This window comes from Camelus bactrianus, chromosome 20 (genome assembly GCF_048773025.1).
Source record: "Camelus bactrianus isolate YW-2024 breed Bactrian camel chromosome 20, ASM4877302v1, whole genome shotgun sequence".
NCBI lineage: Eukaryota > Metazoa > Chordata > Mammalia > Artiodactyla > Camelidae > Camelus > Camelus bactrianus.
The window spans coordinates 23662220-23688928 of record NC_133558.1 but is presented as its reverse complement, the minus strand read 5'-3'; the positions used below and the strand labels follow the sequence as shown (position 1 = coordinate 23688928).

Sequence of the window (26709 nt, the reverse complement as noted above, 5' to 3'; positions counted from 1 at the left end):
TAACAGCTAGCACATCTGAAAAGTGAACTGGCGTTACTGGGTTAATGTGTCACCCTCCCAAGTAGGAAATGTACACTTTTGACAGGGGCCAGGAGGAGACAGGGCTATATGCCCAGAGCTGAATGACATGAAGATCACCAGAAAAACAGGAGGGCCACGCTGCTGCTGGTCTCACTTCCTCTGTTGCACTCCCGTTTCCTCCTTTATCCCATCCCCTCCCTTGGCACAGCTGACCATGGCCACAGCTCCTGCCTTAGCAAATGCTAGTTCCCCACCCTCCACCACCATTTGGCCTGAGCTGCCATACTGAAAGCAAAAGGAGGAGTTGGAACAGAAAGAAATATAAAACCACAGAAAGAGAAGAAACAGCTGGTAGATTATTGGAAAAATTCCTGGGCAGGAATCCCCAGCCTTCAAGGGCTATGCCTGGCTGAGGATGTTCTTTAAGGGCAATCTTGAAATGCGTTCTTAGCGTTGTTGCCAACTCACGGGAGTATGTGACCCCTGGACCCCACCCTGCCCCAGAGTGGGTATCTGCACAAGGTTAGTTTTGTTTTGAGGGTCAGAGCAGAGCTAGAGAGGAAGGAGGAGAGGATGGCCAACAGGCACACAGAGGGGGCATGGTGCCTGAGGATCCAGGCTCTTCTGGGATTCCAGGGGACAGGGCCTTTCCCTGAGGCAGAACCCAGCAAGGAGAAGGCTTGGCAAAGCTGTGCAACCAAGAGGGCCATGAGTGCAGGTGCAGGGAGGGGCACTCTAAGAGGCTGCACTGGCAGCAGCCGGATGGTGGCAGCCAAAATAAAGTTGGCTGCTCTCACCTAAGTCAGAGTGAAATTTTACATCCGTTCAGGAAACATGACTGAGACCTGGAAGAGGCTGGAACAGGGATCTGGCTTGTGCTTCTGTAAATCTAGAGCAGGCATGGTAGTGGTTGGCAAGCAGGGAGGCAAAAGCAGTGGTACCACCCAAACAAAAGCATGGCTCCAGTCATGCACAGGCACCTGCAGACTGGCCTTCAAGAGGGGCTGGCATTGGGATTTCTGATGAAGAAATGTGAAGGGACCTGCAGGGTAGAGCTATGGGGAAGGGACAGGGGATGAGGGAGACTGGGAGTGGGTTTGTGACTCACCAGAACACTGGGTTTGAGGATTGGTTGATGGAATTTGGGGAGAAGGTTTGAGGCTGGACATTGTGCAAATCATCATGTCTTCTAGCCAAGTCTGGAGACTCTTCGAGCCCCTTGTTTTGGGATAAGAGTTTGACCCAACAGAAAGACCCTCCCACCCCCAGTGAACTGCAATTAATGATAATACAAAGAATAATCCACAGAAAACTGGTAGTCAGTCCTCTTTGATGGGGAGGGAACAAGTTCTGCTAAATTCATTTATTCTAGGCAAGGTATGCCCTGAGGAATGTTCTAAGCCCTAACTACTGATCCTTCTTTGTCTTCACGCCTCTGCCCCTCCTCAGTGAGGACAAGGGAATGCAATTGCCCCCTGAACCCCCAAGTCCCTCCAGTCACATGCCCATGGACTAATCTTCCAAAAGCACTGGATCACCACTCCCTCTGCCCAGCATTTGCCACTGTCCAGACCAATTACCTGTCAACCTGACCTCTCGCCCTTTCTCACTGAGGATAGTGGAGTTGTGGAGTGTCGCAGTCAGAGCATGGGTTCTGGGTTTGAATTCTGCCTCAGTGCCAGTGCTTCCTCATCTGTAGACTAGAGATAACCATACCTACTTTATGTGGGTGTACTGAGGATTAAATGAGTAAATAAATACAAAGTACTTAAAACAGTGCCAGGTATATACTACCGCTACTACTGCTGCTGCTGCTGCTGCTGCTGCTGCTGCTGCTGCTACAATAATAATAAATGTGAGCTATTATTATGTTGCTGTTCAGTACAGTGTCCACAGAAGAAGGATTTCTTTGTTGTTGTTCCACTTCATCTGGGTGACTTAGTGTCTAGCACATAGTAGACACTGAATGGATGTGTATTAAATTTATTTATTAGTTTGAACTCTCTGTTCTAACTGAACTCTTCCCTGTAACATACTTTATACATTCCTACCTCCATGCCTTTGCTCGTGTCATTCCCACCTCTTGAAGAGCCTTAACCCCATCCAGTGTAATCACTCCTACTACTTCTTATTTCCAGCTTCGGCCTCCCCTCCCCTTAGAGGCCCTCCCTGGGCTCGGAACCTGCATAAAATAAGCACTCAGTAAAGGCTCAGTGGTTTGTGGCTGGTTTGGGTTTTTTTGTTTGTTTGTTTGTTTTTTAATGCTTTGGCTCCAAAACAGTTTCCTCACTGACTTGGCACTGAATGTTCACCGCATCCTGAGATGGCCCTAAGAAGCAGAGCCCCCAGCTACTATATATGTCCTTTATCTTGTGGTTCTGACATTCAGAGAGGGCTTCCCAGGTAAAAGCCACCTGAATAACTAGACATAACTAGACATGTGGTCTCCAAACCACAGTTTCTGGGCTTCCTAATTGGTGAGTTGAAAGACATGGCATCTGTTTGCCCAAGAAATACGAGCCAGGCAGCTCTACATCAACGGGCTGCTTTCTGCCCTGGACAAGGCAACAGCTGCCTGTAACTTGGCTATTTATGCACTAAAAAAAGAAATTCCATGGTGACCAGTTGACTCAAGCCAGCTCCAAATGTGAAGCGGTAGTTTCAAAGTAATCCCTGATGACACCAAATGCTCTCCACCCAGTCCTTAATAAAACAAAAAGAGAAAACAAGGGCAAAACTTTAGCAGTTTTTGTGAGTCAATATTCTTAACTGCCTGGAGTGAGTGGTGTCAGAGCTAGAGTTGGATCTAGAAGGTCACAGGCCTAACAGCCCCCTCCAGGCAGGCTTGTCCCCTATAAACTCCCCCTTCCCCAGAGATGGGGTACTCACCACTTCCTGAGAAGGCCCTCTGCACCATCAACAAGGTCCTCTCTAGAAGACTGGGGACAGGGGAAGGACAGGAGATTGAACTTAGCAGTGGCAGGTGTGGACCAGGCTGTCCATGGGCCTCCTTGAATAGCATGATTTCATGTTTTTGCCATAACCAACAGACTTATCACACATTAGGCCTTCTTCTAAGTGCATTACATACATAGCTCTCTCTCTTAATCCTCACATACTGCTGGGAAAGCAGGCCCAATTATTTCTGCCATTTTACAGATGGAGAAACTGAAGCCCAGGAAGATTATCTGTCCCACTTGCACCACTTGCAAATGGCCAGGCTGGTTGGAACGTGGGCCCAGAGTTCATTTTCTGAGTTTAGAACTAAGTGGAATTTAGTGTGGGCCTTTCCTTTCCCATGAGAGTGCCACTTCCTCTCCAGTACCACAGCCATGCTTGGCACCTCCCAGTCACTACTATCTGTATTTGCGCTCTGCCCCTATTGACCCAGGAGAAGTGCTCTCTGATAAAGAGGACATCGCCCAGCTTTATAGTTTCCTCTTAGCCTCCCTGGCGACACCTGAGCCTGCTGCTTCCCCCTTCCCCAATCCCCACACTCATAGTCACACTCTCACACTAATGTACAGGCACACTTCACACTAGTGACACACACTGGACATACACAATCACACGTTCACATATAGATACACATAAGCACTCATATATTCACATACATGTAGAGTTACCCACCTCTGTGGTGGATTATTGATTGAGGACCACTTTCTAGAAAATCATGCCTGCCTCTCCTTAATGCCCTTCCCCCAGCCATTGGAGTTACAGGGTTCTGCCTTATATCATGTTTAATAAATGAGCCATTCTGGCTCTCTAAGGACCATGGTCCCCCCTTTCCTGTGCCCCCAAGCAAACCTGAATGTCCTCTGCATGGAGTTGAGAACCAGCTTTCTTCCCCATGCTGCCACCTTGTGATTTGAGCTCATAACTGCAGGCTCTCTGCCCAGGGGATACCCACTTCCCAGGGTAGCCAGGTGGGCAGTTATGGGAGGTCTACATCCAACTGTTACCTGTCTACAGATAGGCAAACTGACTAAATGAGGATGCCCTTTTCCTTCACCCGATCCTGACAGGCATAGTCCATTGGCTGAGAGATGGGTGGATGTGCCACTTGGACCAGCTTATGGCAGGACTCTTATGAGGACCAAGCCAACAGTCATACAATTATGGGATTACTGGCCTACATGTGTGTCTTCTTGACATCCTTAGAGTCATCCTAATAGTGGATTCAGCTAAACCTAAATGAGGAAGATGCAGCAGCAGGTGACTGTGTGACCTCTGATATTAACCTTTGCTCCTTCCTTAGGGCCTTGGAGGGTCTGCCTGTGACCTCTAGCCTGGCGCTTGAGCTCACATTGATGTGACTGGCTCTGTCCTTGATCTCGCTTACCCCGCTCAGGGACACTTCCAGGCCTCTGCCTTTGGTGAGGCAGTCCAGGATGTGTGCTCCCCTTTCCTCCTTGAGTCCACAGCCAGTGTGTTTCAGGCAGAGTGATTTCATCCTGTCTTTTATTTTTACTCAGTTTTATTTTTGGCTCTCTGGTGCAGTGAAATGAGTCAGTCCTACTCCCCAGATGATGGCTCAGTCACCACTGGTCCTGGCTAGTCCTCTCTTGTATTATGTATTTCCCTTTACCCTGTGGGTCACTCCCACCCCCCTGCCCCATAGGCAGCCATTCTAATTTATCCTTTATTTGTATGTGTTCCAAAATGCAGGGGTTTTGTAGGCATGAGTTGCCATACAGCATTGCCTAGTGCCTTATTCTTCCTTTACCATTTTCCTAACAGTGCTTCCTAACAGTGTTATTTAATGTGTTTGGGGAAAGGGTTAATAGATACACTGTGTCGGAGAGTAGAAGTGCCTTAAGTGTTCAGAGACTCTGCATTAGTGATTATGGAAATGACTGCACTTTTTCCACTGAGTTGTGTTTCCTAGAATATAACCTCAGAATTGTGGACCATGGGCACCCCAACTGGGCAAGGCTGCCCAGAGGCCTGGGTCCTCACAGTTCTGCTACAGACTTACCAAGACCTCCCGCAGGTCTTTCACCCTCTGACCCCTGGAGTCCTCATCCATTAAACAGCCTGTTAAACTAATGCCCCTCTAAGGGCCCATCTACTTTGAATAGTCTTTGACACTCAGAATGCTGTTGTCTGGAATTCACCAGCCCTAGAATTCATTTATTCATTTAATGGGTTCTTACTGAATACCTACTCTGAAACCACACTGTCTAGGTTTCAATCTCAGCTTCCTCACTTGCTGCTAATGTCATATTGGGCAAGTTACTTAACTTTCCTGTGCCTCTGTTTCCCAACATGGAGACAGTAATAGCACCTACTCTCTGAGGGTTGCTGTGAAGATTAAATCAGTTAATACAGGTGAACAGTGCCAGGTACCTATCAAGTGTTCATTAAAGATTATTGATTTTTTTTCCATTTAAACCCTATAATAGCCCTATGATGTAGTATAATTAGTTCCATTTTACAGATGACAAGACCAAGGCCCAAGAAGCCAAGTAATATACCTAGGCTTGTATAACAGTATTGCCAGGAGCCAAAACTAGGTCTCCAGACTCTGAATGCTATACTCTTCCCACCAAGGACAGCCATAGGACCTCTATTCCCAATGTGCAATCTGGAGATGATGTGCAAAATCTTGATGCTAATCTGAGTGACAGAAAGTGACTGGTTACTATTGCAGAGACAACTCCTGGCCCTGGCACTCTTCATTCCTCCTTGGCATCCTTCTCCCATACCGTGACCTTTATACCCACTGGCCTCTCTAAGAAAGAACCCAATTCTTCTAGGGGTTTCCTGGGTATTTATGCAGCCTGTGAATCAATATGAATCCCAATGCCAGGCCTGTTAATAGCATATACACACAGCTAAAATGTGCTAGAAGAGCTTGGGCCTGAGTTCCAGTCCTGGCTGCGGCATTTCCTTACTCTGGGGTAAGATATTTTCTTTCTCTAAGCTTCAGTTTCCGCATCTGTTCAATGGGGATAATAACTGTTAACAGAGTTGTGTGAGAATTAAGTTTTAAGAGACTATCCCAACTTAATCAAATTGTCTGGCCTCTGTAGGAAAAAAACCTGTTTTATAGCCTGATGCTGCCTTGGATGAATTGTCACCCACTGTGTGCATTTAACATTTTTCCTTTCCCCTCCAGGAAAACAACTGTCTGGACCTGCTATCCTTAAAAAAAAAAAGAAAAAAAAACCTTATTCTTTTTTTGAACTTGCCAAACCCTAGAATGTCAGTGCTAGAAAGGACCCTGCAGGCCATCTGGTCCCACTGTAGCAACCTTGTCTCCAATCAACGGCTGCCTCTGCCTGAAGCAGTGGATGAGGCTGAGTCAGAGCTCAGCTGGCAGGATACTGGTCCACATGCTCCGGATACAGCAAGAAGGTATAGGCCACCATGTGAGGTACATGCCACTTCCAGCCCACTGCCCCCTCTCCTACAGATGGGCAAAGCAGGTAAGTGAACATTTCATCTCCTCCTTCACCTCAAGGCTACTAGATCTGATTGCCGTGTTGGCACAGGAGATAGTTTGTGTGCCACCTGGCCCACCATAGGGCAGGGCCTGTATCACACATGATTACTTACAGTCATCACACAATTAGCGTTCGTGCCTCTATCTTTTTGAAATTCTTTAAAATTATACTAATAGATTTTAGGAAACAATTTGCCCTCAATCCACTTGACTTCCACCTCAAAACATAATTTTAACCATTGAAACAAATGGTGCACATTTGTTAGTTTAGGCATTAAAACAGTGCATGTTTGTTTCTCTTAGAAAACAATGGAAATATTTGCTGGGAACCCCAAGACAGCCAGCTAGCAAACAGGAAAGACCAGAAGAAAGCAGAGTAAAAAGCACCCTTTAAAGTGAAGGAAAAGCCCAGAAGGAAAGAACTTATGTGCTTTCAGACCTAAGGACAGTGTCAACACAGTATCCCTTGGGAAAGCAAAACTGACTTGCCTGAAAACCCTACATAAGTGGGTTGTTTATTCACAATCTGCCCACTCCCAGGACTCTAGGAGTGGGCAGGCTACAAAATAGGAGTTTATCTTCAGCGGGGAATGGTTATGTGCCACTAGTCATCATGAGGCTCCCTGCGCAAGTGAGGGGTTCAGGGGCAGGTGCCTGAGGGCACTTCAGTGCAGGGCATCTCTGAGGCCCCTCCTTATCCTGACATGAGAGCTGGGCCTGGACTCACAGGCTGTGGGTTTCAAAGCCGGCTTAACCTTCCTACTATCTGCATGACCTTGGAAAATGTACTCCCTCTTTCTGGAATTCAATTTCCTCATTTACAAAGTGGGGCTATGATAGCACCTCTCTAACACCCCCTAAACACAAATGAAGACACTTCCCACTCCAAGCACACAGAATATAGAAAAAAAACTTATGAAAACCAGAAGCTACTGAGTCTCTTTCTTCCTTTTTTGTTTATGTGTTCTCTAATTTCTCTACTGTGGATTACCTTTGAATTAAAAATGAGTAATTAAAGGGGATGGAGTAGAACTGATGTGAAAAACGCTGAGCTTGGCAACTTTTGGGGCACTCTCTGTGGCAGGCAGTTACTGAAGCTTTACACACATTACCTCAGGTTGTGTCCCAATAAGCCTGGAAGGGAAGCAGTGTGGCTCCCACTTCTTGGCTGTGGAGACTGAGTTCTCAGAGAGGTCAAAGGCCTCACTATCATGAGAGGCCATGGTGATGTCCCAGGAGTGGGTATACAGATACACAGCAGTATGATCAAGGGTCAGCCCTCCAACTCTGGAGAAAGTGGAAACTTCCCCTTGTCTTGCAGTGTGACCACAGAACCTCAGAGCAAAGCCTTTCCCAGCAGAGCGATACTGTAGGAACCTGCTTTTGTGGGACCTACTCTAGGTCAAGGTCAGGTTAATTTATTATTAAATAACAGCCTGTGTCCAACCAAACGTTTCAGCATATGAACTTATTTTTAAATTATTTGTATATAAAAACATTGCTTGCTCATGGTATTCTTCTCTTCAGTAACAACAGAATGCATTCTCTAAACAAAAATGCTAATTATACTGTGATAAGAAATACCTCCTAATAATGATTTACTATGCTTTTATGAAAAAGAAAAAAAGGACAGGATAAATTTCTAAATGCCCTGCCGTTGGTAAGCAGATTGCTTCTTTCAAAAGGCTGATAAATGGTATTTTTGAAATCCTGGGAGTAGGTAGCCCACCTGTTCTCCCATGCTCTAGAACCACCATCTGTCACCATGGCTGTGCCCTAGTAATACAGCACTCCACCCCTCAACACTGCCCCACCCTGATACTGAAACCGAGGCCAATGGGACAATCAGTGCTCTGAGCTGCCCAGAGGAATAGGGCAGGCAAGTCCCTCTGCAGCCTGGAAAACCTTTCATAAAAGCACCAGCACCATCCTCAAACGCACAGGTGTATGCCTGTTGCTCAAGAACTCCACAATCTGTCCACAGCAAGGGAAGTGATGAAAATGAGCAGAGGATCAGGAGACAGCCCTTGGGGCTGGCACTGACACAAACCACTGGGTGAATCAGACCTGCACTGAGTCCTGGAGCCACGTACTGTTTGCCCTCTGTCTGAGTCTTTATCTGCCAGGGAGATGGGCAAGCAGCCAGGGCCCTCTCAGGTGAGGGGTTTAACAGCCAGGCTGTGGCACCCTGCCACGTCAGATGTCATGACTGGTCTCTGAGGAACACTGAGCTGGGACTCAGTAGGCCAAGTGCCTGGAAGACAGCCCTACCTGGGCTTTCATGAGTCTGAACAATTCACTCCCCTGTCCCTTCACCTCAGGCTCTGTGGAGTAAGGGTATGGGTGGCCGGGTGGCATAAGGAATTCTCACATGGTGCTACAGGAATCTCACAGACATTTGATTGTATTTAAAAAATACACATGTATGTCTAATGATTTTTTTAAGTATTTTTTAAACCATAAAATCTATTTGACCATATGCATATTAACATGCTGAAGTGAATCTTTACTTTCTAGTTGTTTTGGAGTAGTCTTTCCTAGCCTATCACTTCTGGGATTGTAAAATAAGGTGTTAAAATTTTTTAACATTTGCATTCACTTCTCTGTATAACCAAAACACAGGAAAAAGTGGGTTCTGAGGTCAATCTAAGACTGCATTCATCAAAACATTATTTTCTGTCTTTATAAGCCAGTATTATCTACTAGAACTTATACTTTTTATAGGAATAATTTAAATTTTATGTACTTTATACTTATCATATAAGATTTCATTCCAAAAAAAGGTTTGGCTAGTTTTCAAGTTTGAAAATTGCCAATCCCCATCTCCTCTAGCTCTGACTTTCTACTGATCTCCAATTCCAAACCGTGAACAGATTCATGGGGTCTTAAACTTGTCAGTCCACATAAAACGTTGAAGTTTCCTGCCTTTACTTTTAGGCATATGGCTTTTTTCTTTATATATCCAAGTTTCTATTCCAGTCTTCAAAACTTAGCTCAAGTACAACCTCTTCTACACAAAACACTTAACATGAGTCTTAGACCTAAGCCTTGGTTTCTTCATCTGCAAAATGAGAAACTGCCCTCAAATGGTGAAGGTTCAAGTGAGCTGGTGGTATGTGTATGTAAAAACACTTAGCAAAATACTGGCACATTAGTTCAAAGAATGCTAATTACTACCACTATTGTCTTTATTGTTATTATCATAGTGAAAAAGACTTGAGTCAGTGGAGACTCAATTCTACTGAACAGGTGTGTGACCTCAGGCACAGTATTCTCAACAGGGCAGTACTGCCTCCTAGTGGCTGCCTGAGAAAAAAAATTTTCTTTTCTTTTTTTAAATGGTGGTCTCACTGGCCAAGGAGCACATTAACTAACTTCAGGGGAAGGGAATGGAGATACTCAGTATCTGGCACACAAAGAACTGCCCATGCCCACGGGAATGAACCAACTACAGGTGAAAATAAGTGCCTGGATAAAGCCATTAAACAAATTATTAAGTGGAATAAAGACATTGTCTAGAAGTAATTGGGTAATTTACCTTGTGTATTTGGATTCCTCAGCTTTTCCCCTTCTATCAAAGGATATATACTATTTAGTAATTAAAGAGTGTTTAAGTACCAGGAACTGTTTTGAGCACATTTCATGTATTAATTCACTTAAAACCTTGTAACAACCCCATGGGGTAGGTACCTTATTTACTCCTTTCCCCCTGCCCCACATTATAATTATAATATTTTTGACATTATAGTTTTAAGGCCCAGCTCATTTGAGAATATTGTACTTCCTCCTTTCTCCAATTCAGCAGTCTGTTATTTGTCTTGGCATGTTATCCCTTCTTCAGTTAAGCTAATTTGCCCTTCTCTCCTGTCAAATTCAAGTTAAGTCTGGTGTATCATTACTTCTTGGCTCTAGTTTTTATTCTGGTGTCTACATGTGCCTTCACTCTTAATTTTCTTGTAGGGCAGGTATGGAATGGCTTCAGGTGGGTTCAAGCATCTGAATTCTTGTCTTCTAGCAGTCATACCTAACATAAATACATACTACTTTATGAACTGCCTTCCTTTTATTGTTATATTATAGTTAAGGCTTCATCTTGATTTTGGGGGTAAATAGTGAACTAGAAAACATTTCACTTTAGAACAGTCAAGAATCATTTTACATTTACATTATTATTTTTTTTTTTACAAGGGGGCCCAAAGTCTGAGAGGGTTAAGACCAGTCTCCCTGTGTGAGCTTTTCGGGTAAAAGGGGGATAACCCCAACATCACCGAGTTGATGAGAAGCACCATACATGTGCTCAGCACATGGTAATTCAATTTTACCTCCCTTCATGTCTAGCTGTCTGCCTTTTCCCCCCAACATCCAGCACTGTGAACTTGAAGGAGCAAAGCAGCACTTTCTGGTGAAAGCAATCTCATCTAGCTGCTAGGTGACACCAAGGCAGGTACCCAAGGAATTCTGGGAGTTTTCAGTCCAGCTCCACAGCCTCTATACAGAACCGAACCAGGACTGCCTCTTAGCAAGCTTAAGAGGCAAGAACAAGAGTGGGCAGATGGTACAGCTGGTGGGCAGAGTCCCAGGCTAAGGGCACAGATGTGCCTTGTTCCATATACAGGGAGGCCTGGGAGAACTGGGATAGAGAAGAGACAGACATAATCCTGACTGCTCTTCATAATCACCTGGGGAACTTTTAAAGCATGCAGACACCAAGTTCCCAGTTCAGACAAACTAAATCAGAACCTCCAAGGGCCGAGCTCAAATGTTAGTTCTTGAAACTCCCCCCCCCTCCCTGGTGATTCCAACATGCAGCAAAGGGTGGGGGAAGAAACCACAGATTCAGCAGTTATACCCTCTGAGGTATGTTTTTGTTATCCCCAACTTTACAAATAAGAAATTAAGATAAAAGTGACTTGCCCCAGGCACACAGCCAAAAGATGGAAATTTGAATACAGGCTGGCCTAATTGGAAAACCCATTTTTAAAGAGACACCTAACACTTTTAATCCTTCATCTTATCTTTCCCACCTGCCTATCACTGTGACTGGAGAAGCCCCTTTCTTGAAATCTGCCCATATCTTTTTAACCACAAATGTGTCCCTCTTGACCTTGGACCCCTCAAATTAATGTCCCCTCAAAGTGGACAAGTCAAAAGTGGGTAAGGATCAGGGTCAGTGGAAACATTCCTAGTATGTACTGGGGGCACTCCTGCTTGCCCAGCACCAAAATGGGTCAGTTTTGCTTACAAGCCATTCCTCGACTGCTTACTGCACACTAGTCATAGCGTTAGCTATCGCTTCCTAGGCAGTGTCATTCTGTGTTGAGTGCCGTATGTGCATCACATCACTACATTCTCAACATAATAGGAGGTAGTTGTTCCCTATTGTTACCCATTCTATAGATGAGAAAAATGAAGCACCAGAGATTTTGCAGCTGGTCCAAAGTTACTGAGTTATAAGCAAGGAAGCCAGGATTCAAACCCTGGCTAGCGACCTCAAAGCCTTAAGACCTTAACCTTATACTGCTCCCTGGAACTACCACTGGATTAGCTGTTGGAGCAGTCCTTGTCCCAGCGTGACCTCGGGCAAATCCACCTTCTCATCTCTTAAAGGACTGGGACTATGGACTCTAAGGCCATTTCCAGTTAATCTGCACCTAGTCCTGCAACCTGGGTTACACTATTCCAGCTCAATCACTGCTGGGCTGTAACCAACCTCTTCCTCAATAAAACAAGATGAGTACATTTGCCTTAGATTACTAACACCCTTTTAAATTATTTTCTTCCTGTCAAGTCCAAAAAATTGGCCATTAAGGAACCAATCTTGGATGTTGCACATGGCAAGTACTTAAAAACCCTTCCTGGGCCCAACCACATCCGAGAGATCCAACCAGAGACAAATACAAGGCTGGCCCATCCTTACCCTTTGTCCAAACCTTTTTAACCTCTACCCTTTCAGCTTAGTTGAAAATAACATAGAATAATAAAAAGCTGAATTAAAAAAAAAAAAAAAAAACAACATCCTTCCATTCACCTGTATAAGAATTAATCTAAATAATTTGAGGAAAGGAATGGAGCATTCTTCCAGGTCAACAGACTGCAGCCTCTGGAGGCCAGTTCAATTGCTTTAATCACCAGGTCCACTGTCAACATCTGAGTGATCAGTCAAAATGTGCCAGCAACTAAGAAATGCTGCATAATACTCCAAACTTCAGTCACCCAGGTTTTGAAAATAGAGAATGTGCTCTCATGAATCTCTAAAACAGCCTTTTCTGGAATTCTGGGGTGTTCTCTGGAAGATTCTATTTTTTAGAAAAGGAAAAAAAATTGTATTTTTTCTATGTAGTTGAAAAAGTTAATAGAAAGTTTCGTGTTTACCAGTCCTTATATAAAATGCAGTACTCACCAATGTTGCACTCACGTTCCTGAACAGGTTAAAATTGAGTGATGTCAAGACCAAGAGACTGGAGTAACCACAGCAAATAGTCCCAGCTTTGAAGCATGCCCGTGACACAAGGTTAATAGGGAACATGGACAAACAGTGTCAACCCAGCCACACTAGTACAGCTTTGTCCTCCTTGACGATGACATTTTAGTCACATTAAATTAAGCATCACTAAGCGTCGAGATAAAGCTGGGCAGGCCTTTGTCAAGAAATAACTGACTGCTTCACAACTGTGGTATCTGCCTAGATGATGACATATATGGTAGATTTAAATAGTATATACACCTCAGATGTGCATGCTTCAGATGTGATAACGTTAGCTGAAGGACACCCGGTTGGCATTTCTAGTTGTATCAATACTTGCTTATCACAGTATGCTTAACTTTCTAGAAAACAAGAATTTAAATTACCTCTAGAAAGGAGGTAATTATTTTCCAATGTATATGCAATTTAATTTTTATCATGAGCGTGTTTTACGATTAAGACATGCCCTAAATCCTGACAGTCACTGAATGGCAGTAAAATGGCATGTTATGATTGGGTTGTAAAGTAAAAATGCAGTGAACAGAAAACAAGGGCTTTGAAGTATGGCCTCAGTGCTGAATACACTACAGATCTTCCTCAACTTAAAATGGAGTTACATCTCAGCAAATCCGTCATAAGTTGAAAATGTTTAATATGCTTACCTACCCAACAGTTTTAGCCTAGCTACCTTAAATGTGCTCAGAACACTTACATTATCCTACAGTTGGGCAAAATTATCTAAGAAAGTGTTAAAATACCTCACACAATTTATTGAATACTGTATAGTCAGTGGAAAACAGAATGACTGTACGGATCCAGAAAGCTTCTGAAGTGTTTCAGAGTTGTTTACCCTCATGATCTCATGGCTGACTTGGAGCTGTGGCTTGGCTCACTGCCCCTGACCAGCACAAGAGTATCGTGCTGCACACCGCTAGCCAAGGAAAAGGTCAAAATTCAAAATTTGAAGTAATTCCTGCATATTGGTTTCCCACCATCATGAAGTCAAAAATTCAGAAGTTGAACCATCGTTAAGTTGGAGATCACCTGTACTTATTCAGTTCAATGAGGAATGAAGTGTCAGGAACTTTCTTCCGCCCTCTTTAACAAGGATACTCACCTCTCAAGTGATTAAACATCACATAAGAAAAAGGCCCTGGACAATGTTTGGCAGAGCAGTACTCAAAAACAAAATTTCATTTCCTGGAGAACGTAACTGGCCAGAGAAAGAAGTGGTGGGGCAGATAGGGCAAAAATTAATCAATTTTTAAAAACCTTCCCTTCCTGACCACTCCAGTTCTTCACCAAAGCTTCCAGCATCCTAAAAGGCAGCTACTTTCAAAGATTCAGATGTTAGTCCTCTCCAAATTATCAGTGTTCACCTACTCCTTACTGGGCAACTTCTGCTCCCAACCTCACTTCTGGAAGCTAATTTCATGTCAGATGGATTGCCAACTGAAGACCAACCAGGATTTTCAGTAAATTTCTTGTCTCCATTAAACTCCAGACAGCTGGGACACATGAAACCAGCCATTTCATCCTTGGCCTTCCTGCCAGTACTGAAGCTGGACAAATTATCCCACACTGTTTATTTGAAGGAGGACGGAAGAAAAGTACAAAATCATCATCAGACTAGAATTAGTTCAAATTCATCGTTTTAAGAGTCCTTTCAGTTTTATTTCCAAATCCTAGAGCAGTTGTGCACTCAATTTGTTCCTTACCTCTACACTTCTACTTTATGACTAGATTAAGGTACTCATTTCTCCTTCACCTCAGATTCTTTATGTAGCCTTTATCTGTGAGCTCTGCCTTTAGTCCTTCCCCCACCCCCCAGTACCTTACCATCTGACTCCATTCACTTGTTTTCTATTGCTGCTAAGGGGCTTTTCAAAGGACCCTCAACTAATTATTTGCCACCTCACTCCAGATCCAATCTTGGCACTCCAGAATGCCAAGATTCTTAGGGCATTTAAAAGCCCTACAACCAACAGCTCTTATTCTAATCTAAAACAGGTGAACATGAAATTGTTTATTTCAAGGCTTCAACATCCTAATGCTGAACACAGATCAGATAGCTCATGCTTTTAGATACTGAGCTGGTGTTGTGCCTTCTAACTGTACCCTCTTCCACATAAAATGCCTTTGTCAGATTACCATGTGGGAAAGGTGTGACACAAGATTAAATGACAAATCAACATTCCAATTTGTATTTATTTGCAAAGCACTCTTGTTGAAACTTAACATGGATCATTTTATCTAAACTAAGTTTCATTATAAAACATATGGCAGAGCCAGCTGGACTGGGTTAAAAGAAAGTACCAGCTGCCTAAGTTTAAAAGGACCTAGAAATTGTTTCCTGAGGGAATTATTCAAAAATAATTTTTAGCTCTCAAAACAGTGCTAATTTTTATACTGATCCTTTTCATTCCCTCTTTCAAATGATCAATACAAATAACCCCCACTCCCTTCCAAGGCAGCTTGCTTAAGCAATCTTTCAGCAACTTTCCCCCTTGACTCTAGTTTTGGGACTTGGCAAAAAAAAAAAAATAAATAAAATAAAATAAAATAAAGACCAATAAAGGATGCTGACTTGCCCTAAATTAATCTGAATGAGTTATGTACTGAAACGAAGATGCCAGTTCACAAGTGAATAGGACTTCAAAAAGAAAGGGAAGTCACCTATAAACCACTTTTCTGGAAGGCTTAAATTCTGCTCTGGAAATAAACCTCTCCAAATTATGTACTGATACTTAGCAAAGAAGCTAAGTATCAATGTTTCCAGAGATTTTCACTTCAAGACTATAAATACATACACATACTAATAGTTAAAGCACTAGATGGCCAGATTTTAAGACTTCAGTAAAATAATCATATAATACAATGTTTTATGCGTGTCAGAGAGAACTAAGGAAAAACTAAAGATGAGAAAAGTTAACGCTCTACGCGTTTATTTCACGTGTTTAGGAAACATTTTGGCTGTTCTCACGTGTTCCATCCAGGTAGAGAAAAGAACTGGGATACAGAACAATGAGTCTAAATACTGTATTATGAATTTCTGCAGTCCCAATAAGGGGTAAGTTGTATGAACAAAATCAAGCAGTTACACTATGTTTATCAAGACAAATTTTCAATGTATCTTCTTAGAACCTCACAAGTATGCTGTATACAGCTGAATTCTTTTTAAGTATTCAATGAATCTTTAACAGGATTAAGAGAATTTGTGTGGACACATAAAACTGAATTCAACACTATCAGATTTTTTTGATAAAAATATACTCCAACCCAGTTTTTCTTCAGCTACTTTAATTATAAAAATCTTTCATGTTCTCAAAAAAAAGAAAAGAAAAACCAGAAGGCAACAGTCTAGTACAAAAATATACAACTAGAAGACATTACCCACCAAACTAGATCTGACAACTAAATCATGTTTAGGATTCTGAAAATAAAAGCACATTTAAGACAAAGTACTAAACCAGTGGTTCTTATATAACCAGGGATGGGAAAACTAATCAATGTGCCTGGAATCAGGCTGTGATTTTGAAAAACTTCTGTCATTCCAGATAAAGCGCAGTACGAATATGAACTAAATGACTACAATAAAAAGCAACCAGGATTTCCCATCCAGACAGGAGTCTAACTAAAAAGGTAGAGATGCCATCTACTGACCATGTGATCTTTTGAACTGGAAAGAGTATAAACCTAGATAAATGGTATCTACATCTCATAAAATTTCTCTAATTTATCTTTGTCTTCACCTTTTTCTGCTTAAGACATGGAAGTCATAAGTAACCCACAATGAACTGAGAACTACAAAATGTTATATATTCTTGCAAGTATAAAAACCAACTATAATCTTCAAATGTTATGTTTCCTTACATTATCACCAAGTATTAAGTGACCTCTCGTGAACACATGTAATCACTACCCCAAAAGTCAAGTTTTTGTGACTGCTTTCATTAACATACTCAACTTAGGATGCATAACAACTGGCTAAAGGGACTTGTAATTTCAGAAATTACAGGAACTATAGACATTTTAATAGCCATAATGTAAATGCAGAATGCAAGGGTTTAACCATTTCTGTCTTCCTTTTTTTTTCTACAAGCCATAAACCTGTGCTAGGGCTTCTGGTTAAAGTGATTACAAATTTGGACCGTAAGGTCAGATAGCTCCCTGAGGTTGACTTTTTATCAGGTTCTGTTTAGCCACATTATAGCCATAAGCTACCATCCTTTAAAAAAAAAACTTTCAGCAAGTTGCTTACTGCCAAAAATGCCCTTATAAATTTATAAGAGCAGTGTAATTATTGATGTACCATATTACTTCCATGAATTATTAGCTATCTTGCCTTGCTCCTAACAAAGTTTAGGCTATGAAATGTCAAGACTAAAGGCCCAAAGCCAGAGCTCCCAGTAAGTCAACAGGCAGTCTCAAAAGTGTCTTCTATATTAAGGCTCATACTGAACTTCACTGGCAATTCTCCCGTGTCACCAATAACTCTCTTCTCCCGATAAGGACCACTGGAAATAACTTTAGAACCTACATCTTATAAAATATCCTTAAAGATTAAAGCAATGACTTATCTTTCATATTAAAGACAGTACAGCATAATCCAAAACTATCTTTAGCACATTTAAGGAAACTAAGCCACAAGACTGTTGCATTAATCTACTTGCACAAAAATTTGAAGTCACAACTCCTCTAGATTTCTAAGAGGAAAGTTATGCAGGCCTCCATAGTCAGTTCTGCACTTACATTTGGACCATAGTGGATTTTACATCATGGTGGATCAATCTAGAATTCCCATGCAACCTCAAATTATATAAAATGGAAGCAATTTTTAAAGCTTTGTGGAAAGCTCTCATGCTAATGATAAAAGCCTTTTTTATGTAAACTTTGGGTTATAATATATCAGATGGCTGTACTTTAAAATGTTGGTCACTGAGTATCAAAGACTTTGAACTGGCTTCTACTCCTAAAAAAAATGTATTACCACTTAGGTGGACAACCAAAAATTCCCTTTTCTTCAAAAGCCTCAATTGTGTTTCTTACAAAGTAAGATTTGTGTAACCAACTGCCTTTTATGGGACAAGAAACTATGGTAATAGTGGGTTCAACTATTACATAATTATGCTAATATTTTTATTGTCAAAAGCACTTTACAAGAAAATAAGTATGGCTTCCAATAGGAATGTTATACCTGGACTTGGTACCAAGCTCACAGATTTTACTTTTGCAAGGAAAAACAGGCTTTCAGGTTAAACAACAATTGTAACCAAAACTTTAATCCCAAGGATTCTCACAAAACATTACAAATGACAGCATGAAAAAAAATCTTGCACAGTAACTCAGAAGTTCAGCTCTACAATGTACCCTTAAACTGGCAGGACACTGGTATCTTGGATAGTCTCAAATTTCCCAATAAAGAATGTTACAAAAAGCTATGTATTCATATACAGCAATCACAAAAAGAACTTATGACCTAAAGCAAAGGTAAACTAACTTTCTTGAAACTTAAGATTCTACACCAACTGGACAACCTCTTGTCCAGTGTGAAGACTAGTGAGATTTTAAAACCTCTAATCTAGCTTAATGGTGCAGCTTTAATTTTTACCTGCTGGCTTTTATTCATAGCAGCTTTTAGACTGCTTGTTCAACTATAGCTGCATACCATATCCCAGCTATGCAAAGTCATTACAATTTTTGCCAGTTTTGTTTCCATAGTATTAATCACACTTTAGCTGGAGGAGCTAGAAGTTTATTATAGAGGTTTATTATGTCTATGTATGACTAAAATTCAAAGCAAATTCAATTTTGCTTAAGGGAACATTGTAAAGTAACAATTCTTGGTATTACATGCCTCATATGATCCATTTTAAACCATAGAGAATTACATCTTTATGTGTCACTGTTCCAAGAGACAAACAAATGTGAATAGCTAAAACATCTTAAAAATGCACCAAGCTTATGAAGTCTCAAACAAAACTTGAATTTTCTGTACATACTCCTGTCAAATGAAGTTATTTCCTGTACACCACTCCTCTTGCAAACAGGTCTTCTATTTCCTTTCATTTGACCTAGATCGGCTAAAGAAACAGAAAAACAAAAGTTACACCTGTAACTTGATTACACTCTGATGTCATCCAAAGACTTTTCATGGTAAAGTTATTAAAATTGTGTCAAAATGGCTTAAGAGACGACCTGTTTGTTTTTAGCACATTACGTATGCAAGGTCTTACATGGCATAGATCATTAAAGATCTTACCTACGAGACCTAGAGAAAGAACGGGATGGCTTGTGATTTCTTTCCCGAGACAGCGATCTCTCTCTTCTCCTATCTCTAGAAAGGGACCTGAAGTCAGAGAAAAGAAAAATAGGGCCATTCAGAACTATACACAACAAATATTTCCAAGTTTCTGAAAACTAAAAAGCTGGTTCATTCTTACAACTGGCTCTACATGCTATTTAATTCATTACTAAAATCAAAGTCTATTACCAATAACCACATCGCTTGGAAAACACCTTAGGAACAGCAAAACACTTGCATGCCTAAGAATGTGGCCCCCAAAATGGTAGTTATTTACCTGCTCCGGCTGCGAGAGAAGCTTCTCCGTCTTGGAGATCTAAAAGCAGAAACAGGAAAATTAGGCTAACTGTCGATTAGCATTTATGGCGTGAGGCATTTCCCAACTTTTCAATCTCACTGTTGGGCCCAGTGAATGTGCCGAAGAACTGGCACCCATCGTCCAAAAAATTAAAAATTAAAAAAAAAGAAAAGAAAAAAAAAAAGGCATAGAAGGATTAAGGAACCAAAAGCTCAAGTGAAAAGCAGGTATTCCAACCATGGATTCACTTTAACAAAGAATGCTTCACAGCAGATCTGTCCAATGCAAGACTTCACGTCAAACTAACTTCACTACCCAAACACCACACCAAAATGTAGTCCCACAAGTAGTTCCAAAAACAGTACCATAAACCAGTATTTGGAACCCATGCAAACCTGTAAGTCCATGACAAGACTTAGGTACCAGGTGGATAGTGTAATTCTGTGAAAACGCGCTAGGTGTAAATATTGATGCCATTAAGTGCTACATTAGAACTGCATTTGTGATCGTCACATTTAAGAGTGTGTTTAGGCTTATCAAAATTACCTTAGCTTGGCCCACTTCACCCCCAAAATTTAAAAAATTTGAGAACTGTTAGTAAAACCATTTAAAGGTGATAGGATACAACAAATTTTTGCTAGAAAAGAAAGCTAAATCTGTTAGAGTTATTAAAAATTTTAGTTTGGCATCTCACACATGCAAATAAGTTTCACTTGAAGGTCTAGTTACATTATGAGTTCCCTATCACCCTTAAAAGTTTTATTCAAGCAATATATATGTACGTTACCATTCAATTATGCACAGCCAGCCTTTGATCCAGAAAAAAGAATTACTTTAAGCCGCTTACTCCTTATTTTAACCAGCAGTAAACTGTATAAGCAGGAAAAACTTACTAGTTTTTGGGTTTCAACAAGCTAGAAATGGTGAGGTGAGGCTGCCGGACTGACGGCCAGGAAGAATTTGCTGAAAAGGTTTTGCCAGATGTTGCGTTGGATTTAGTTGGTTGGCGAAGGGGGTGTTGTGGATTTTTCCTGCTTTTTTGTTAGCCGAAGGCTGCTGCTGTAGTTGTTGTGAAGACATTTGGTAAATAAACAGCTGAGCTGATTGGCCAGGAATGTGTGGGCGGTCGAGGTGGCTGCTGCCGATTTGGTTAAGGTTGGAGAGAAGGCTGAGAGAAAACAGCATGCTCGGGAACCAAAGGGCGGTGCAACCTGACGACTGGCCATGCCTGGGTCATGTGAAACGACACCAGCCAAGCTGAATGGGGCGCGCTGGTCACATGACGCTGAAAGGGCTAGTTGACTGGCTAATGCAGACTCAGAGGGTGGTGAGAAGAGACATGATGGTGACTCTGTAACGGGGTTCATTTTTATTAATAGATGGACCAAAAAGCACAAAAAAAAATGAAAAACAAGCCATCAGTACAACCATCTATTAGCTAACAAATACTCTTTATTATGATGGGCAACAGTGTGTTGTTTTGTCTTTCAACACAGCAAAAGGGGCAAGATTTTGAACTCCTATCTCCTAGAAGGACTCCACTCACCTGTAAGAGGTAAATTCAGTCCTATAGAAACTATTTTGAAGTTTTGAGGAGATGTGGAGTCAGCATCCAGACAATACTGCCTGGCCCAAGAATGATGCCATTTTCAATTATAAAAAAAACTGAATTCTCTCCTATTTGGGTTTGAAGAACAGATGACTGGGATTACTTTAGCCCCCTTTTTTGGTCAGTGACTTAAGTTAGTTTCAGAAATGATATCTAATTTACCAGTTAACATTAAAACAGCTGCCTGTTTGATAAATATTACAATCGTGCTAATAGTAGAAAACACATTTTTGTGAAGAGCTAGAGTTGAATGTAATGTCTGTCATTATGGAGTCAAGAAATGGAAAAAGGCCTAAATTGAAGTATAAGGGAAGACTTGGAAAGATGCAACTAGAAGATGAACTAGAAGATAGATCCAAGATAGAAGTTACTCACTACCAACATGAACAGTGATCTAAAGACAAAAGCCAACACTCAGCACAACTCACATACCCCAAACTACACCCAGCAAATGTTTCATAAAAACCTCTGATTCTTCAGTTTAAAACCCACCAAAAACTTTAAGAGAAATACCTGCTCCTATTAGCTACTCCATTACATCAATACCTCTAAACACGCTCTAAGTACCTGCGGCGGGGTGGAGGACTCCTTCTCCGATAATCATCTCGAGGGCGACGACCCCAAGAGGGAGGTGGTCCACGATTTCGACTTCTCTTTTCACCATTGGACAGTTCCACCCTTACTCGGCAGCCACACAGTGTTCTAGGGGGCAAGAAATGTTAAATTTAAAGCAGCAAAGTTGACCTTCAAGTGTATCAAAGCAAAACAAAACAACTCTCCTATAGTTAGCTTCTTTGCAAAGAACATACCTGAATGTCTGCAGAATCCTTAATACCAAAACAAATTTCAGTTCCCTCATTTTTTTCTAGTAAAGAACACCAACTTCCTTACATCTTTGTTAGTCAGATCATTGGGCTCAATGTTAACAGCTGCAATTTAAGTGTGAAAACCTCTGGATTCATCCTCAAAGAACTAGTTCATCTGTACATCCTATTGTGACTTCCTCTGAGGTCCCAACAACTGTTTACTAATCTTACTATACTGTATTCATCGGTCTCCACCTCCCCCCCCAACCAATTAAACAGCAATAAACAGGACAGAAGCATTCTGGTCATTTAACGTCACCATCTCCCCCCAATCACCACACAATAGTTGACACATACATAATAAACTGCAGCTGAGAATACAGAAAAATAGTTATCTCCCACCTTTTCATTGGTCCACAAACACTGAATTTAGATAAGCCACTTAATTTGGAAAATGACTAGGAAGAGGTGGGACCCTGGAAAATTTTTAATTTCTGTAATCTACTTAAATAAATGACCTTTTATAAAACTGTACTGCCAACCCTCAGACCCCTTAATTTTGGGATCTTGAAAATTGAATTCTTGCTTTCATGAAATCCAATGGTTTTCAAAACCAGGAAGGAGAAGGGAAACAACACCTGTTCACTGGAAGACACAGGTGTTACAACAGGTAATAGGACACTGTAAATGCAAAGGGAAATAGCTGTATGATCCACACACTTCCCAAACTATTTCAAACCTGTGTAAAAGATAATGGTACAATAAACCCATGTAACCACTATCCAACTACAATCAGTTTGTGGCCACAAGGCCATGTTTGATTCCACAATTATTCTACAAACAATTCAAAGGGGACAACAGTGCTCTATGGAAGGTTTAGATTCAAACGTCTCAAGGGTTTTCTGAATGCACCTATCCACTCAACCAAGGACTGTTAAAAGTTACTTTCTTCAATGGTCAACTGAACAGAAATGTTTCCTACATACCTTCACTAAAACTGTTCAGTCCTTTTGATTCCAAAAACAGGTTTATGTGAATCTCCAATAACATCAACTTCAGACAGCCAAGAAGCCATCTAGAAGTCACGTATCCTAGAGATTTTAAATATTAAAACACAAGCAACATTTACCATTAGTATAAATTAGTAAATTACCTCCCATCTAGCTCTCGGACAGCATCCGCTGCATCTCGAGGATCTTCAAATTCAACAAAAGCAAAGCCAGGAGGGTTTCTAGCAACCCAAACACTTCGGAGTGGTCCGTAATAGCCAAAAGCTCGTTCCAATTCAGTCTTGTTACCATTGTTTCCAAGATTACCTACATAAACTTTACAGTCCAATGGACAGGAATCACGATGCATTTCTGTAACAAAAAGAAAATACCCCAAATATCATAATCCACACAGTGAAAAAAACTAGTCTTTGGAAAGAATTCAAAAATACTAAAAACCAAAAAAGTAAAAGTACTGCCCTTGAAACACCCAGACTCACCCCAATCGTTACAGATAACTGCCTGGAAGCCAGCACAAATTGCATTAAAAATAAAACAAAAGACTGCCTCCCCAAAAAAATGGGGGGGAAAAATACCCTGGAGGAGCATTTACCACAAAGTAGGCAGTTAGGGACTTTACCTGCTATTTCAATGAACCTCAAAAAATTTTTTTTCAACAGGCACTGAGAAAGGTAAGCAAATCCTGAAGACTCAAAAACAAAATGAACTGTAAACTGACAATACTTAAAAAAAAAAAAACCGAAATGAAATGCTTAAGAAATACAGCAGTTAAGGCTAAACCACTAGAAAAGTGATACAAATGTGCCTTCACAAGACTAAACTTAACCAGCCTCATAATCCACAAGCAGCAAGACAAACTTTTTAAATTGTACCTCACTGTATTCTCAACAGCCAAAAGATGTTAACCCAAGTTCAGCAACAAATGGTTAAATTATCCGCAACAGAGGAATGAAGTACAATTCAAGAATGAAGTACTCATAAATGCTACAAACTTGAAGGCTGGATGCTAAATTAGATACCAGACGCAGAACCGCACAAACTTATTTAGACTCCACGCATATGAAATATCCAAAATGGGTAAATCCATAGAGTAGTGGCTACCAGGGGCTAGGTAGGGGAGGAGTGGGATAGGGCAAACAGGGAGTGGCTACTTAACGTGTACAGCTCTCCTTAGGGGGTATAAAATGTTTTGGAACTAGAGGTGATGTTGCACAACATTGTGACTGTACCAAATACCTCTGAATCGTGCACTTTAAAATGAATCTTACGTTACTTTCACCTCGGGTGGGGGTAATAGGTATTCGTTATGATTTTACGGCACTTTGTGGGCTTACATCTGATAAATCACTACTTATAAAGGCGCCTCAGCAATAAATCTAGTCAACTTATAAGCCAGTATCAATTGCACAGAAAAAGCAGCCTGTCCCATAACTCAGCTGAAGGGCTGTTGACAAACACCATGTTCTCACTCTGGGCTAATCAAATTTTAAAAAGCCAGTCCAGACACATCCTATTTGCATGACCTCACCCTGTGCCCAAAAGTTCTGAGACTAAATCATTGCTAGGGAATGGGGGGGGGCGGGCACTACCGTGACCAGTTTCAGGCCTACGTATTAACAGGAAGCAGCTACAAGAACAATTCAGCTCAAGGAAGATCGGTTTCAAAAAAAAAAACAACTAGATTCAGGCTGTATAAAGTGAAATCAAGTTAAAATTACAAAAATGAGGTGACTACAGAAATCATTTAATATGGGTCGAAAGATCCAGTCTTGATTCGTGACTTGAAAAAATCCTGAGAAGCTACCTGAGAAAACGTGCCCCCCCCACCCCCAAAAAAGGCGCCATAAATTCAAAGGCCGCGGCCCCGAGTACAACCGATTACCGAGTTCCTCTTCGCCTCAACTCTCGGGCAATCTCACTTTCTGGCTTATCACTCCCAGTGAAGGGTTAAAAACACCTCCACTTCCAGACCTGGGAACATCCTCCCAAGGGCCGAGAGCCCCCGCCACCGCCCCGTGCTGAACGTCACAAAATGGCGGCTGCGTCTCTTTGTCTCAGTCTGGCACCGCCATTGGCCCGGCCCGACCTGGGTCCTGTTAAGTTCCACTTCCCACTTCATTTCTTAAGTCGCTGGTCTCTTACCGAGATCTTGTGTTAAAAACGCGGAGGCTCAAATCCACACACCCTCGGCAGGGTCGTCCCGCTCCCCACACGCGAGACTCCCGCAGATGCTCTCGCTGACCTGGCGTCCACGAAATGGCGGACCACCGCCTTCTCCCCGCCCTTATTTATACGCCAACTGGAGTCACATGATTGGACGGGCTCGCCCAATGAAAAGCGGAGGAGGTCGTGACGGAGCAGCTACAAACGCAGCGAGAACCGCGGTTACTGGGAGCGCGCTCTGGCTGTGCCGCCTTGTCCGCGGAGACGAGCGCTGTTACGCTCTGGTCGCCTGAGGCCCGGAGAGTGTAATTTCCCCGCTGCAGACATTCGATTTACCCTCAGTCCCCCCTCCCTCATCTCCAAATAGGCTAGGGTTCCCAGGCGCCTTTAGAGCCTTTTGCTTCTAATGAGATTAAAGTATTAGATGAATTCACTAATTACTTTATCCTTGTGAGCGGTTAGGCTGGAACTAAGACCGTCAGTTTTGCAAACGTGCTACGGAGTTGCTCTCAAGGTCACGGAACTGTTTGTGACTGAGCTGCCACCAGATTGTGCCCGCCCAGGTCCCACACTTAAGGAAAAGCCCGATCCTGGAAGGGCTGCCCAACTCTGGCTGGTTTTCCACCTCTCACCCAAACTGCAGGATTTGGCAGAGATGGTAGCGTCATCATCCTGGACTCTTGAAATGTTTACTAGAAACTCAATGGCAAATGAGACTGGTCAGGCAGTCTGGAAACGATCACCTTTAGCAAATAACAGTGAAAGAAGGTTCCTGAAGAAGATTGAATTTAAATTCTGGGACGCCAAACGAGTGCCAGCCTGTCTCCTTGCAACGGTATTGACCTGGGGGCAGGGGTGGGACCCATGGGTCATTCACACTTCACTTTGTTTTCCACTTCCATAAAAAAAAAAGAACACAGCCACGAGAATAATTAACTCTGGGGAGAGAAATACCGCGAATGTGTCAAAAAAAATCACGAAGATCTCCCTCTCTAAAACAGTGAGTTCAGCTAGGAAGTTTGCCCGGTATTCCCTACCCCCTTTCAGTGGAGTCTAACTTATTGCTAAAATTTATTTAAATTTGCTCTCAAGAAAACAATAACCATTTGTATGTTTCCGCCATTAGCTGAAAGCTATGCCAATTATTTACTTGTTTTGTTTCTCCCAGATATTTTCTTTTGAAGCCGTATCTCTTATTGTGGCTCTAAAATGTTTATCTGTAGCGGGGAGAAAAAAGATTTAATGGCTCTGAGCCTTAGTTTTCTTACCTGTAAAATGGGATTTCATACCGCAAGGAAGAGAGGAAATGGGAAGTACTTTTGTTGAGCCAGGCCCTGAGCTAGATTTACTTGGGATGTTTCCCAGGCGAGGCATTCTAGCAAATGCTTTCTGTTTTTCTTTTTAATTTTCTTTTTCTAAATGCTTTTCTCTTCTGGCTCACTTACATTTTCTCTGATTTACTCCCCTCCTTCTGTGAAAGCTTTTCTCCAATTTTTACTTCCCTCTATCAAAGCAATGCTTTTGAAGTCAGGCACTGCTTGATTTGGACCACAGAATTGCTACTTAGTGCTAAAGTGTCTGGAGAAG

The 26709-nt window shown here is 41.9% G+C and overlaps 1 protein-coding gene across 1 annotated transcript; it reads right to left on the bottom strand.

The window, feature by feature from the left end:
* Nucleotides 1-18054: 18054 nt before the first annotated feature.
* Nucleotides 18055-25260, bottom strand: SRSF3 (serine and arginine rich splicing factor 3). The gene is made up of 6 exons (XM_010948998.3): nucleotides 25102-25260; nucleotides 23103-23310; nucleotides 21711-21845; nucleotides 19514-19552; nucleotides 19195-19281; nucleotides 18055-19015 (listed from the first exon to the last, which is right to left on the bottom strand). The coding sequence occupies exons 2-6, from the start codon at nucleotides 23306-23308 to the stop codon at nucleotides 18988-18990; spliced, it is 495 nt and encodes a 164-aa protein (XP_010947300.1). The 5' UTR covers nucleotides 23309-23310; nucleotides 25102-25260; the 3' UTR covers nucleotides 18055-18987.
* Between the last annotated feature and the right edge of the window lie 1449 nt (nucleotides 25261-26709).